Consider the following 14,835-nt stretch of genomic DNA (forward strand, 5'->3'; position numbering starts at 1 on the left):
CAGGGGACGTGGGTTCGTGCCCCGGTCCGGGAGGATCCCACATGCCGCGGAGCGGTTGGGCCCGTGAGCCATGGCCGCTGAGCCTGCGCATCCGGAGCCTGTGCTCCACAACAGGAGAGGCCACAACAGTGAGGGGCCCACGTACACAAAATAAATAAATAAAAAGTATGATAAGGCTTTAAAATGGACTGATGTAACCAATAGTGACATGAAGAAGTTTCTTGGATTAATAATTTTGATGGGGGCTTCCCTGGTGGCACAGTGGTTGAGAGTCCACCTGCCAATGCAGGGGACACGGGTTCACGCCCCGGTCCAGGAAGATCCCACATGCCACGGAGCGGCTGGGCCTGTGAGTCACGGCCGCTAAGCCTGTGTGTTCGTAGCCTGTGCTCCGCAACGGGAGAGGCCCCAACAGTGAGAGGTTCGCATACCGCAAAAATAAAATAAAATAAAATAAAAATAATTTTGATGGGACAATTAAGAAAGTCACACTGGGAAGAATACTGGTTGACTGATCCTGAAACACCAATCTTTCCAAAGATTATGATGAGAAGGTTTGAACAAATAATGGTATTTATTCACTTTACCGATAACTCAGAAACTCCACTTGCTACAGACAGAATTTCAAAAACCTCTTTTGGATTATTTTTTACCAAAATTTCAATCGATCTATATACCCAAACAAGAGCTATCACTTGAGGAGGCAATGATAAAGTGGAGGGGACAACTCAGATTCAAAACCTATAATCCAAAAAAAAAAGAAAACAAAACCTATAATCCCAGAAAACTTACAAAATATGGAATTTTGGTCAGGATGGTAAGTGAAAGTGAAACCGGATATATAGGCAACTTTGAGATTTACACGGGTGAAGGAAAGAAACTGCAAGAAACAATATTATTGGTCCTACAACCTTATCTCGGTTCATGGCACCATATTTACCAAGACAATTATTACAACAGTGTGCCCACATCTGAAATATTGTTGAAAAATAAAACCAGAGCTTGTGGGACTATAAGAGAGAATTGTGGTCTACCAAACCAATTAAAGGAGAAATCTAAAAATCTACAGAGGGGAGAAATGACATTCTTATGGAAAGGAGAAGTGACTCTTCTTCTATGGAAAGACAAGAGGCTAGTCCTCATGGTGACAACTATTCATGACACCTCCACAGCAACTACAGGAAAAGAAGATGGAGGACTGGCCATCAGATAACTAAGCCCACCTGTATATTAGAGTATAATAAATACATGAAGGGAGTTGATCGATCCAATCAATATCTGGCAAACTTCAATATCCTCCGGAGAACTCGAAAATGGTATAAGAAAGTAGGTTTACATTTGAGTAATTGCAGTTTTATTCAATGTGTTTAAAATTTATTGCAGCCTTAATGCACAGAATAAAGTGACTTACAAGCAATTTTTGTTAGCAGTAGCTAGAGAATGGGGAATTGACCATTCTGGTAATACAGCGGTAGTCCCACACCTGGTCCTTCTTGTGGCGTTTCTAGAACAGTGCGCCGCCAAGATCCACCTTGTCAACTATCAGGTAAAATAAAAGAATATATTCTAGAGGAAATAATACCCACAGGACCAAAAACAAATGCCACCAGAAAGTGTAGAGTCTGCTATTCCAGGGGAAAGTGCATTGTGTATACAAATGCAAAGTGCAAAGTGTATACAAATATACATGGTATATTTGTAATAGATGTTCTGTTCCCCTGCACAGAGGTGCCTGCTATACTGCCTATCACACTCTAACGAAATATCAGAATGCTTTAGTAAGACATGTACAAAGTTTCAAATAAATATATTAAGTGCAAAAAACGTTGCTGATATTTACTCAAACGCAGGTGTTTCAATATTCACTTACATAACAAACCATCAGCCACAGGTGTTAGTTTCTGCAAAAATCCCCTGGTCAATAATGTGTTAAAAGTATCAACAACATGATCAAGTGGGATTTATTCCAGGCATGCAATGATGGTTTGACATCCACAAATCAACCAATGCAACACACCACATTAATAAAATGAAGGCTAAAAATCATATGATCATCTCAACAGATGCAGAAAAAGCATTTGACAAAATTCAATACCCATTCATGATAAAAACTCTCAACAAACTGGGTATAGAGGAAGCATAACTCAGCATAATAAAGGTCACATATGACAAGCCTACAGCTAACATCGTATTCAATGGTGAACGCTGGAAGCTTTTCCTCTAAGATCAGGAACAAGACAAGGATGTCCACTCTTGCCACGTCTTTCTACACAGTACTGTAAGTCCCAGCCAGAGCAATTAGACAAGAAAAAGAAATAAAAGGCAACCAAACTGGAAAGGAAGAAGTAAAATGGTCTCTATTTGCACACAACATAATATCATATAGAAAAACCTAAAGATTCCACCACAAAACTGTTAAAACTAATAAATGAATTCAGTAAAGTTACAGGATATAAAATCAACATAAAAAATCAGTTGTGTTTCTATACACTAACAACAAACTATCAGAAAGAGAAATTAAGACAATAATTTCATTTACAAGAGCATCAAATACAACAACAAACTTAGCAATAAATTTAACCAAAGAGGTAAAAGACCTGTACACTGAAAACTATAAGACAATGATGAAAGAAACTGAACAAGGCACAAATAAATATATATTCTGTGCTCACGTATTGGAAGAATTAATAGTTAAGATGTTCATACTATCCAAAGCAATTTAGATTCAATACAATCCCTATAAAATTCCAATGGCATTTTTCACAGAAATAGAAAAACAGTCCTAAAATCTGTATGGAACCAGAGAAGATTCTGAATACCCAGAGCAGTCTTGAGAAAGAAGAACAAAGCTGCAGGCATCATCACACTTCCTGATTTCAAAGTATATTACAAAGCTGCAGTAATCAAAAGTGTTGTTTTGGCATAAAAACACATAAATCAATGAAACAGAATAGAGAGGCCAGAAATAAACCCACACTTACTGGTCAATTAGTTTCCGACAAAGGAGATAAGATATACAATGGGGGAAGGATAGTTTCTTCAATAAATGGTATTGGGAAAACTGTAAAGCCATGTGCAAAAGAATGAAACTGAACCTCTATCCACACCACACACAAAAATAAACTCAAAACGGATTAACAAGTTAAATTTAAGACCTGAAACCATAAAACTCCTAAAAGAAAGTATACGGGGGTTAGCTTTTTGATATTGGTCTGGGCAATGATTTTTTGGATTTGACACCAAAAACAGAGGCAACAAAAGCAAGAATAAACAAGTGGAACTACAACAAACTAAAAAGCTTTTGCACAGGATAGGAAACCACCAACAAAATGAAAAGGCAACGTATGGAATGGGAAAAAATATTTGCAAATCATAAACCTGATAAAGGGTTAATATTCAAAACATATGAGGAACTCACATAATAGCAAAAAAACAAAACAAAAACCTGACTTGGAAATAGGCAGAGGAAGTAAATATTTTTCCAAGGAAGACATACAAATGGTCAAAAGGTACATGAAAAGGTGATCAACATCACTAATCATCAGGCAAATGCAAATCAAAACCACAATGAGTTATCATCTCACATCTGTTAGAATGGCTATCATCAAAAATATAAGAGATAACAAGTGTTGGTGAGAATATGGAGAAAAGGGAACCCTTATACACTGTTGGTGGGAATGTAAATGCAGCCACTATGGAAAACAGTATGGAGGGTCCACAAAAAATTAAAAACTACCCCATTTCTGTGTATATAGGCAAAGACAATAAAAAAGGATATCAAAGAGATATCTGTACTCCCATGTTCACTGCAGCATTATTTACAATAGCTAAGACAAGGAAACAAGTGTCTGTCAAGAGATGAATGGATATACACTATAAAGCTACAGTTATCAAAACAGTATGGTACTGACATAAAAATAGACACATAGAGTAACGGAACAGAACAGAGAGCCCAGAAACAAACCCACACATATTGGTCCATTAACCTACAACAAAGGAGGCAAGAATATACAATGGGTAAAAAATAGCATCTTCAATAAATGGTGTTGGGAAAACCAGACAGTAACATGCAAAAGAATCAAACTGGACTACTTTCTCAAACCATATACAAAAATAAACTCAAAATGGATTAAAGACTTAAATGTAAGACCTGAAACCATAAAAATCCTAGAAGAAAACATAGGCAGTATGCTCTTTGACATTAGTCTTAGCAATATCTTTTTGAATATGTCTTCTCAGGCAAGAGCAATAAAAGCCAAAATAAACAAATGGGACCACATTAAACTAAAAAGCTTTTACACGTTGATGGGAACTATGAACAAAACAAATAAGCAGCCTAATAAATGGGAGAAGATATTTGCAAATGACATATCTGTGATAAGGGGTTAATATCCAAAATATACCAAGAACTCACAGAACTCAACATCAAAAAAACAAACAACCCGATTAAAAAATGGGCAGAGAGGGCTTCCCTGGTGGCACAGTGGTTGAGAGTCCGCCTGCCAATGCAGGGGATACAGGTTCGTGCCCTGGTCCAGGAAGATCCCACATGCCGCAGAGCGGCTAGGCCCATGAGCCATGGCCGCTGAGCCTGTGTGTCTGGAGCCTGTGCTCTGCAACGGGAGAGGCCACAACAGTGAAAGGCCCGCGTACCGCAAAAAAAAAAAAAAAAAAAAAAAAAAAATGGGCAGAGGACCTGAATAGACATTTTTCCAAAGAAGACATAGAGATGGTCAACAGACACATGAAATGATGCTCAACATCACTAATCATCAGGAAAATTCAAATCAAAACCACAATAAGATATCACCTCACAACTGTCAGAATGGCTATCATGATCCAGCAGTTCCACTTCTGGAAATTCCAACCATATTCAAAACACTAATTCAAAAAGATAAATATACCCTTATGTTCACTGCAGCATTATTTACAATAGCCAAGATATGAAAGCAACCTAAGCATGCATCAACAGATGAATGGAATCAAGATGCGGTATATATATATACAATAGAATATTATTCAGCCATAAAAAAGAATGAAATCTCACCATTTGTGAGAATATGGATGGACCTAGAGGGTATTTTGCTAAGTGAAATAAGTCAGAGAAAAACAAACACTATGGGCTTCCCTGGTGGCGCAGTGGTTGAGAATCTGCCTGCCAATGCAGCAGACACGGGTTTGAGCCCTGGTCTGGGAAGATCCCACATGCCGCGGAGCAACTAGGCCTGTGAGCCACAACCACTGAGCCTGCGCATCTGGAGCTTGTGCTCCGCAACAAGAGAGGCCGCGACAGTGAGAGGCCCGCGCACCGCGATGAAGAGTGGCCCCCTCTCGCCGTAACTAGAGAAAGCCCATGCACAGAAACGAAGACCCAACACAGCCAAAAATAAGTAAAAAAAAAAAAAAAAAAAAAAACCCACTATGATTTCACTTTTATGTGGAATCTAAACAAAACTAACATAACAAAACAGAAACAGATTGATAGATACAGAGAATAAACTGCTGTTTGCCAGAGGGAGGGGGTTGGTGGATGAAGGAAATAGATGAGGGAGATAAAGAGACATAAACTTCCAGTTATAAAATAAATAAGTCATGTAATATACAGATAATGTATAGCTATGGTGACAGATGGTAACTAGACTTATCGTGATGATCATTTTGCAATGTATAAAAATATCAAATCACTATGTTGCATACCTAAAACTAATATAATGTTGTTAGGTCAATTATACTTCAGTTTAAAAAAATGTTTTAAAAGGGATGGATAAAGATATGACCACATACACACACCATACACACTACACACACTACACACACTACACACACTACACACACACACACACACACACACACACACACACACACACACACACACACACACGGGAATATTCAGTTCTGAGATAAAAGGTAAATCCTGCCATTTGTGACAAAATGGATGGAGTTTAAAGGCATTATGCTAAGTGACATAAGTCAGACAAAGACAAATACTGCTTGGTATCACTTTGATGTGGAATCTAAAAAAAAGTCAAACTCATAGAAGCAGAGTGGAAAAATGGTTGCCAGGGGATAAGGGTGGGAGAAACTTTTCAATTTAAAAAACCCCTGAAATTCATTCAATATTTAACAGCTATATCCGCTAACCAAAGTGAATCTTTGCAGTTAACCCTTTTCTTTTAAACTTTTTTTTTTGGCCTAAGGGGCATTCCGTTAAAGTTTGTTTTGTTTTCTGATTATCACCATGCAATTAAAAAAAATCAATCTTGCTTTTCCTGCTAAGTGGGTACATTAGGTAGAAATAAACTGGCATACTTTATTCCTGGGTTAGGAAACCTCTAGCCTTTGGGTTGATTTCATTCAGGTTTCAAAGTGCTAGAACTTTGAACTCTTCTGTTTCCTACCCATTGCTGCCAAGAAGGATGCAACTGGTCTCTTGCCTTTTAAAAGCCAAAACAAGCCATTCCCTGAAGTCCTGACCATGGTAAAACTAGAATCCTTAGCCCTCCCTTTTGAAGCTGTCTTTATTTCACAAGGCCCCCTTATTACATTTTGTTGTAAAATATGGTCATGGACTTCTATACTTTCATCTATGTCTATGGTTATCCTTAGCAATGCAGTAGGCCAAGTTGCCTAACCTAGTTTTTCTTTAGGAGTATTCATGTCCCACCTTGACCCTTTGGTTTTTCACAAATAAAAGCCAGCCTGTGAATTTCCTGAACGCTACTGGGATTTTAATCAGAATATTTACATATCAACTTAGGGGGAAGTGGTATCTTTTACAATATTGAGCCTTCCTGTCCTGAACATGGTATAGTGATCTATTTATTTATTTATTGATCACACCCTGTGGCATGTGGGACCCTAGTTCCCTGACCAGGAATTGAACCTGTGCCCCCTGCATTGAGAACATGGAGTCTTAACAACTGGACCACCAGAGAAGTTCCTAATTACTTAGTTCTTTCATGCGTTTTAATAAAATTTTATTCAATTTCATGAAAGGCTAGCATATCTTTTGTTTGATTTATTATGTTGTATTTTTTATTGCTATAGTAAATGTATCTTTTCTCCCGTTGCGGAGCACAGGCTCCGGATGCGCAGGATCAGCGGCCATAGCTTACGGGCCCAACCACTCCGCGGCATGTGGGATCTTCCCGGACCGGGGCACGAACCCGTGTCCTCTACATCAGCAGGCGGACTCTCAACCACTGCGCCACCAGGGAAATCCGTAAATGCATCTTTTTAGAACTGTTTTCTAAGTCTGTCATACAGAAACACAATCAACTTCTGTGTATTGATACTGTAATTCAATAGTCTTGCCAAGCTCTCTTAGTAACTCTAAAACTATCAAAAATTGTTTTAGATTTTTCTGTGTAGACAATTATATCATCTATTAATAATGACACTTTGTTTCTTCTTTTCTAATCCTCATATTTACTAATGCATTATGACTCTATTAGTATCTCCAAGTGCTGTGGTGAATAGGAGTAGTAATACTGAGCATCTCTTGTTTTGTTCTGAACCTAAAGGGGAAGGTGTTTAATTGTTTACCATTGAGTATATTTGTTGAAGGTGTTTTGAGATAATCTTTATCTGATTAACTGAATTCCAAGTCTGCCATGAGGATTCACCACAAACAGACTTGAATTTTGTCAAATGTTTCTGCATCTTTTGAGGTGGTCATGTTTTATGTCCTTTATCATATTTATTAATTTCTAATGTTAATCCAAACTTGCATTTCCTGGTCATGAAGTACTATCATTTCTATAGTTACTGACTTCAGTTTGCTAATGATTTTGTTCAGCCCTTTCACCTCTATATTTATGAGTGTCAATGTCCTATAATTTTCCTTTTCTTATGAACTCCCTGTTTGGCTCTGTTAACAAACTTATGCTATCTTCATAATGTAAACTGACAAATGTTCTCTTTTTCCCCATAAGATTTTCTACACAATTGGAATTAGCTGTTCACTCAGCCTTTAAAGCAATCTAAGCCTCATGGTTTAATTTGGTTTTATGAAGAAAACGTTTTAAAAATCAATAATTAAACTTACTTAGTAGTTCTAAAACTATTCAAGGTTTTTCCTTTTTTGAGTCATTTTAAGTTGTGTTTTTCTAGGAATTCTCTATTTCATCTAAATTTTCAAATGCATTAGCATAAAGATGTTATTTCGTCTCAGTATAACTATTTCTTTTCATTAGATAATTAAATCCATATGCATTTTTTATGATTGTTGATACATTTAGATTTACTGCTACTAAATTATTTTATACTATTTGTCCTTTTCTTTTTTTCTTCTTTTCCACATCCCTTCTCCTGCTCCTGCTTGCCTTCCTTTGGAATCAGGGGGGTTTTCCCCTTTTCTTCATTCAATTCTCCTCACACCTTACTACATTTTTCTTTTTGGCTACGCTGGGTCTTCATTGCTGCACGCGGGCTTTCTCTAGCTGCAGCAAGCAGGAGCTACTCTTCGTTGCGGTGCACAGGCTTCTCATTGTGGTGGCTTCTCCTGTTGCGGAGCATGCACTCTAGGCACGCAGGCTTCAGTAGTTGTGGCTTGTGGGCGGCTCACGGACTCTAGAGCACAGGCTCTGTAGTTGTGGCACACAGTATGTGGGATCTTCCCGGACCAGGGCTCGAACCCCTGTCCCCTGATTTGGCAGGGGAATTCTTTTTTTTTTTTTTTTGCAGTACGCGGGCCTCTCACTGTTGTGGCCTCTCCCATTGCGGAGCACAGGCTCTGGACACGCAGGCTCAGCGGCCATGGCTCACGGGCCCAGCTGCTCTATGGCATGTTGGATCCTCCCGGACCGGGGCACGAACCCATGTCCCCTGCATCAGCAGGCAGATTCTTAACCACTGAACCACCAGGGAAGTCCAACCCCTTACTACCTTTAAAGTTTAAATCTCTATGTCTGTTCTTTTCACTGTTATCTTAGATATGCTAATGAGCATTCTTAACAAAGTCCAAAGTAAATCGATATTTTTATCCTCTTCCAGAACAAACAAGGACTTTATAATTCTCATGCCAATCATTCCTCTCTACTTAAAATCCACAGTTAACCAGTATTTTAAGTTCTAGCTGGTCTTAAACCCCAAAACCTACAAATCAGACATAATTGTTTGAAAATGTCAGTAACTGTTTCTCCCCAATCTTCTGGTGGCCTGGTGAGTCTTCATGAATTTCTAGTTTTGGCCTTTTCTGGGCTGACCTGTCTTGTACTATAGTTGAGACCTCAACACTTCATATTAGTCCCCTTAGCTGAATGCATGCTAATTCTAAAATAATCCATGAGGGGCTTCCCTGGTGGTGCATTGGTTGAGAGTCCACCTGCCGATGCAGGGGACACGGGTTCCCCAGTCTGGGAAGATCCCACATGCCACGGAGCGGCTGGGCCCGTGAGCCATGGCTGCTGAGCCTGTGCGTTCGGAGCCTGTGCTCCGCAACGGGAGAGGCCACAACAGTGAGAGGCCCACGTACCGCAAAACAAATAAAAATAAAAATAAAATAAAATAAAATAAAATAATCCATGAAACAGAAACCTAATTGCCTTAGTCATATTTCATGCTTCTGTTTAAATACTACGACACAGACCATTGAGAATCTTTGTTTTTATTATCCTGAGATTTTTAATGTACTTCTTATTTGTTATCAGTGGTCCATCAACTGGGACTTGGAAGATTCCCCCGAGATCTGATTCCCCCTCCCCAGATATTTACTGTAATTCTGAATCCTTTATTTTCAGTAATTGAATCTAATTACAATTTTCATAAATATACTGATTCATTCATCAGTCAAATATTTACTGAACACCAACTACTGCAAGATACAAAAACAAACAAGATATACTGCCTACCCAAAAGAGATTCAGCCTGATTTGAAAAAATATATGAAAATAGGAAATAACTATATAATATGATAAAAATGACAAGAGAGCATAGAGGAAATAAATATGCCTAGTGAGGAGAAGGGCAAATAAGGCTTTGTGAAGAAATAACATTCTTATGCTGTTTGAAGATTTATGATGTCCTTATCCATTCCTAGATACTCGGCAAAAATGATGATGTTACCACAAGACAGCATGAAATCATACTGTTAAAGAGATAGCCCTTTAGCTTGAAGGAATTCTGTCTTCAAGACCTGCACTACAACCTTTTGTTATATATTTAAAACATTTCAATTTGGGCAACCAAATAAACATTTTTAGGAATAGGTAAGGCCCCTAAGGATAGAACTAGATCAGAAGAAGTCAAAAGTTCCTCCAAAGTTATCCACAGTTACATGCTTAATAAAACACACCATTTGCATAAAAGTTCACATCTACAAAATTTTTACCAAGCACAATTTCATCCTACATCAAAGATTAGCAGACACACTGGAGCAGTCTCAAGTCTCTGGACTTTCATTCACTTTTAAAACAACTAAGAGTTTGGGAAAAAGAATCCTTGAGGCCTATACTTACTGTAATACTATGATAATAAGAGTATGCCAGAGTATTACCAAAAATGGATGACTGAAAATGAGACAATTCAACTGAATACTCACTTGGACACATTGCCCACTACTATTGTTTTCTTTACAAAAAGTCGTGAAGTCTCATCTCCTGTAAGATCAGTATTCCGCTGCTCTGTTTTATGGGAGCCAGTAATACCAGAAGTGTCCTAGAAAAAATCATAATCAAGTTTCATTTTCAATTTAGACAGTTTTCAATAGGCAGAAACCACAAAATCATAAAAGGTATGGATGGACTAACTCAATTTTTTTTTAATTACAAAATTCTCTGGCTTTGTGGCTGCTCTCAGAGCATGAAAGAATAATTTTACTATAATTTTTGCATTAGTTTATAGAAAAAGTTTGTACACTGTAATTCCACATATGTGTGTGTGTTTTTAATAGTCATAAACAGCTGCTTTGTATATGCAAATAGGATGTGGAAGGATACACAAGAAACTACTAAAACAGTTACCTCTGGGATATGGAAATGGGGGAAGGGGTCAACGGAATTTACTTTCTTTTCAATCTTCTGTACTATTACAAATTTTTCAATAAGATGTAACATAAACATAATGATTAATTTAAAGTTTGACTATGGAGATAGACAGCCAGTGTTTAAGCTTTGGCCCTTACATTTACTAGATGTGTCAGCTTGGGTAATTACTTAACTCTTCTGTCTCTATTTCCTCATCTATAATATAAGGATGATAATAGTATCTATATCAGATGATGGTTTTGTACAGTTTTTAGAAAAATGCTTGGTACACAGTAAACACTAAATATCTGTTACATAAACATGAGCATGCATATTACATAAAAGATAGTAGGTTTCTAAATCCTATGACTAGTGTGACCTAAATTCATTTTAATTAAAAAAAGAAAAACATATGCAGTATTTCCCCAGAAAGTACACGAGAAGGAGACAACTAAATCCAAACACTAAGAGTTCTGATTTTGGGTGGTGGCATTATAAATGACTTTTCTACTCTCTCTTATTTTTCTGTAGTTTAATTTTCAAAAATGAACATATATGAATTTATAATCAGAAACATTTTTAATTTTATCAAAATAATCAAATCCTTGATGTCTGAGTATGTGGAAAGCAGCCTGGGAATTTCCTCTATCACAGAACATCTGGCTGAGAAAAACCACTGGTCTTATCCAGTAAGGATTCTATAGCCAAGTATTACACCAAGAAGATCAGAGCAGCTTGAGATGGGAATTCAGATTACAAACTGACAGGATCAAAGAGCGATAAACAGTCTTCAATTCTACTTATTGTTTTTCAAATTTCCTCCCGTTATTAAAGCATCTTAGAACATAAAATTTCAAAGAGGAAACTGAAGAAGAGCCACTGCCCTTGAGAGAATAAACATGACAGAGTGGACACAGTACTGCCAACTCCTCTAAGTTTCTTTCATATCTACATGAATGGCATCTAGGAGTTGTGTGGTACACAGGAGCCTTGAACTGTAAAATCAAAGACACAGGTTTGATTCTCACTTCTGATACTGTGGACAAATATAAAAAGACAAAAGTTTAATTCTCAGTTCTGATACCTGTGAACAAATATAACTTAAACCTCATAGAGACTCAGTTTCTCCATCTCTAAAAGGGCTATAATTAACTTATATCCTATGGTTCCTATGAAGGTTAAATGAAATAATATGTGCATTCTTAATAAATACTGGTTCCCTTCTCTTTTGGCTCCCTCCCATCCATCCAACTATACCCTTCCAGTATTTCGGCTTGGTCTCTGCTCTGTGTTGCTTGAGAGTCTTTCCTCTATGTCCACATTGCTGTTAGTGTCTTTGTCAGATAAGAAGTCATTGTGTTGAGATAAAGAATCACTTTCTGAATGATTGGCTGATGGTGTTTCTGATCTCTGATTGGCAGGAGATGATGACCTAGATGGTGGTTCCAAAAATTTCTTGACAGCAGGATGATTAAAAACCATTGTATCACATGTCTTTGATCCCTGCAAAAATAAGGGTAAGCAAAACAAACTTTTAATCATATCCACCAAAAGTAGGCAAAAGTTTGATCTTCCCAAAAACCCTTATCTATTTCTAGTCATGCTTAAAATCCTTCAAAATCACCCCACTCCCATAAAATGAAGTCCAAACTCCTTAATGTGGCCCAAATCAACAAAACAAAAACTAGAGAATGATAAATAATTATGCAAAGGTCCTAACACTAAAAGCTAAAGATGCAAGTCCTCAGAAGGTAAATGAAAAGTAAAGATAAATATATAGGGACTTCCCTGGTGGCACAGTAGTTAAGAATCCGCCTGCCAATGCAGGGGATATGGGTTCAAGCCCTGGTCCAGGAAGATCCCATATGCCACGGAGCAACTAAGCCCATGCGCCACAACTACTGAGCCTGCGCTCTAGAGCCCGTGAGCCACAACTACTGAGCCCATGTGCCACAACTACTGAAGCCCACATGCCTAGAGCCCATGCTCCGCAACAAGAGAAGCCACTGAGATAAGAAGCCCACGCACCACAACGAAGAGTAGCCTCCACTCGCTGCAACTAGAGAAAGCCTGTGGGAGCAACGAAGACCCAACACAGCCAAAAATAAATAAATTTAAAAATTAAAAAAATATATATATATATAGTAACACATGGAAAGTCAGATTTGACTTAAAAAAAATAAACCTCACATTGCTTGATACAAATACATCAACTGCTCTAAATAAAACATTCCTGTAAGAAATATAAAGATTTTTTAAAATGTGTATGTAAAATAGCTCCCACGTAGGAATAAAATGTAGCATAGAATGGTTTAAAATGATTAATAATGATATATAGTTTGCCCTCAGTCCAGTACTGAAGCCTGCCTAGGGTATTTTTCTGCGTTTTGTTACTTATAAAATAGTGTGTTGTTATAATGTAGTTACTTCCTAGGAAGCCCAGCTTTAGAAATTGCTTAATTGAAATTAAAAATAATTGTTTTCGCAAGTAAAAGGGAGCCAGAGACTAGTGTTTCAGAGTCAAAGCAACAGAGCTGTTGTATTTCAATAATAAAGGTTTATTTTAGAGCTATAAATGTATTTTGTTAGAGCAAACTAAAAATAATTGGCAGATCCTAAAAGATAAAAATATACCTAAATATCCTTAAATAAATCCCAATCAGAATATACAAGATAAAAACCAGTACATTTCTAGACTATCAAATAGCACAGTTCAGTACTGCTAATGGTTTAAAAAAAAAGGCATCAAAACATTAAATGAATAACCAGCTCTTCAGAGTAGCTACAGTCCTATGTCAGGCAGCTGCTAGCTCACAATGTCCATCTTGTTGAGTCTAATATCAAGCCATATGACAGATGACTTTAGAATCTGCCCTGGGTTAACACTGTCTCCCAAAAATTCATGTCCACCTAGACCTATGAATGTGGCTACTTGAAAATACAGTCTTTTCAGATGTAATCAAGTTAAGATGATGTCATACTGGATTTGGGTAGGCCTTACTTCAATGACTAGTATTCTTAAAAGAGGTAAGAAAGAAACAGAGAAGACACACAAAGGGAAAAGTCCATGTGAAGTTAAAGGCAGAAATTGGAGCGATACAGCTACAAGCCAAGGAATGCCAAGTACTGCTAGCAACCACCAGAAGCTAGGAGAAGACAAGGAAGAATTCTTCCCTAGAGTCTTCAGAGGGAGCATGGCCTAGCCACCAACATACTTGGTTTTGGACTGCTAGCCTCTAGAATCATGAAATAATAAATTCCTGTTTTGTTTTGTTTTGTTTTTAAAGTCTGGTTCCTTTATTTATTTTTAAAATTTATTTGGTTGCGCAGGGTCTTAGTTGCGGCAGGTGGGCTCCTTAGTTGAGGCTCTACAGCTCCTTAGTTGCAGAACATGGGCTCCTTAGTTGTGGCTCATGGGCTCCTTAGTTGTGGCTCATGGGCTCCTTAGTTGTGGCATGCGCAAACTCTTAGTTGCATCATGCATGTGGGATATAGTTCCCTGACCAGGGATCGAACCTGGGCCCCCTGCATTGGGAGCGCAGAGTCTTATCCACTGCGCCACCAAGAAGTCCCAAATTCCTGTTGTTTTAAGCCACCAAGCTTGTGGTAATTTGTTATGGTAGCTCGAGCAAAGTAATTCAGACTCTAAAATGTAATATGGAAACTCCTGCAGTAGAAGAAACAACTATCTACCATCTAAGATCAAACTCAAATAATGCTTCAGATTTCTCAAAGATAACATCAGGAGTATCACCAATACCTAACACCTTAAAGCGCCACAGGATAACACAAAAGCCTATACATGGCAGGTACCTCTTATCTGTAAAAACCACAGGGAATGATGCAAAGCAGCATGCTACTATGCTCCCTG

General features: G+C 37.9%; 1 protein-coding gene across 6 annotated transcripts in view; it reads right to left on the reverse strand.

The window, feature by feature from the left end:
- Window positions 1-14,835, reverse strand: part of YEATS2 (YEATS domain containing 2) — a 109,084-nt gene that overhangs the window by 61,655 nt on the left and 32,594 nt on the right. For all 6 annotated transcript variants that reach the window (XR_009519296.1, XM_060011043.1, XM_060011044.1 and 3 more), the window contains 2 exons: window positions 12,222-12,467; window positions 10,541-10,656 (listed from right to left, as the gene is read on the reverse strand). Coding sequence is in view for 5 of the 6 variants with exons in the window: in XM_060011043.1 (XP_059867026.1) it covers window positions 10,541-10,656; window positions 12,222-12,467 (362 nt within the window). In the remaining variant the exon portion in view is untranslated. The remainder of the gene's footprint in view (window positions 1-10,540; window positions 10,657-12,221; window positions 12,468-14,835) is intronic.

The sequence above is a fragment of the Delphinus delphis genome, chromosome 4 (assembly GCF_949987515.2).
Source record: "Delphinus delphis chromosome 4, mDelDel1.2, whole genome shotgun sequence".
Classification (NCBI taxonomy): Eukaryota; Metazoa; Chordata; class Mammalia; order Artiodactyla; family Delphinidae; genus Delphinus; species Delphinus delphis.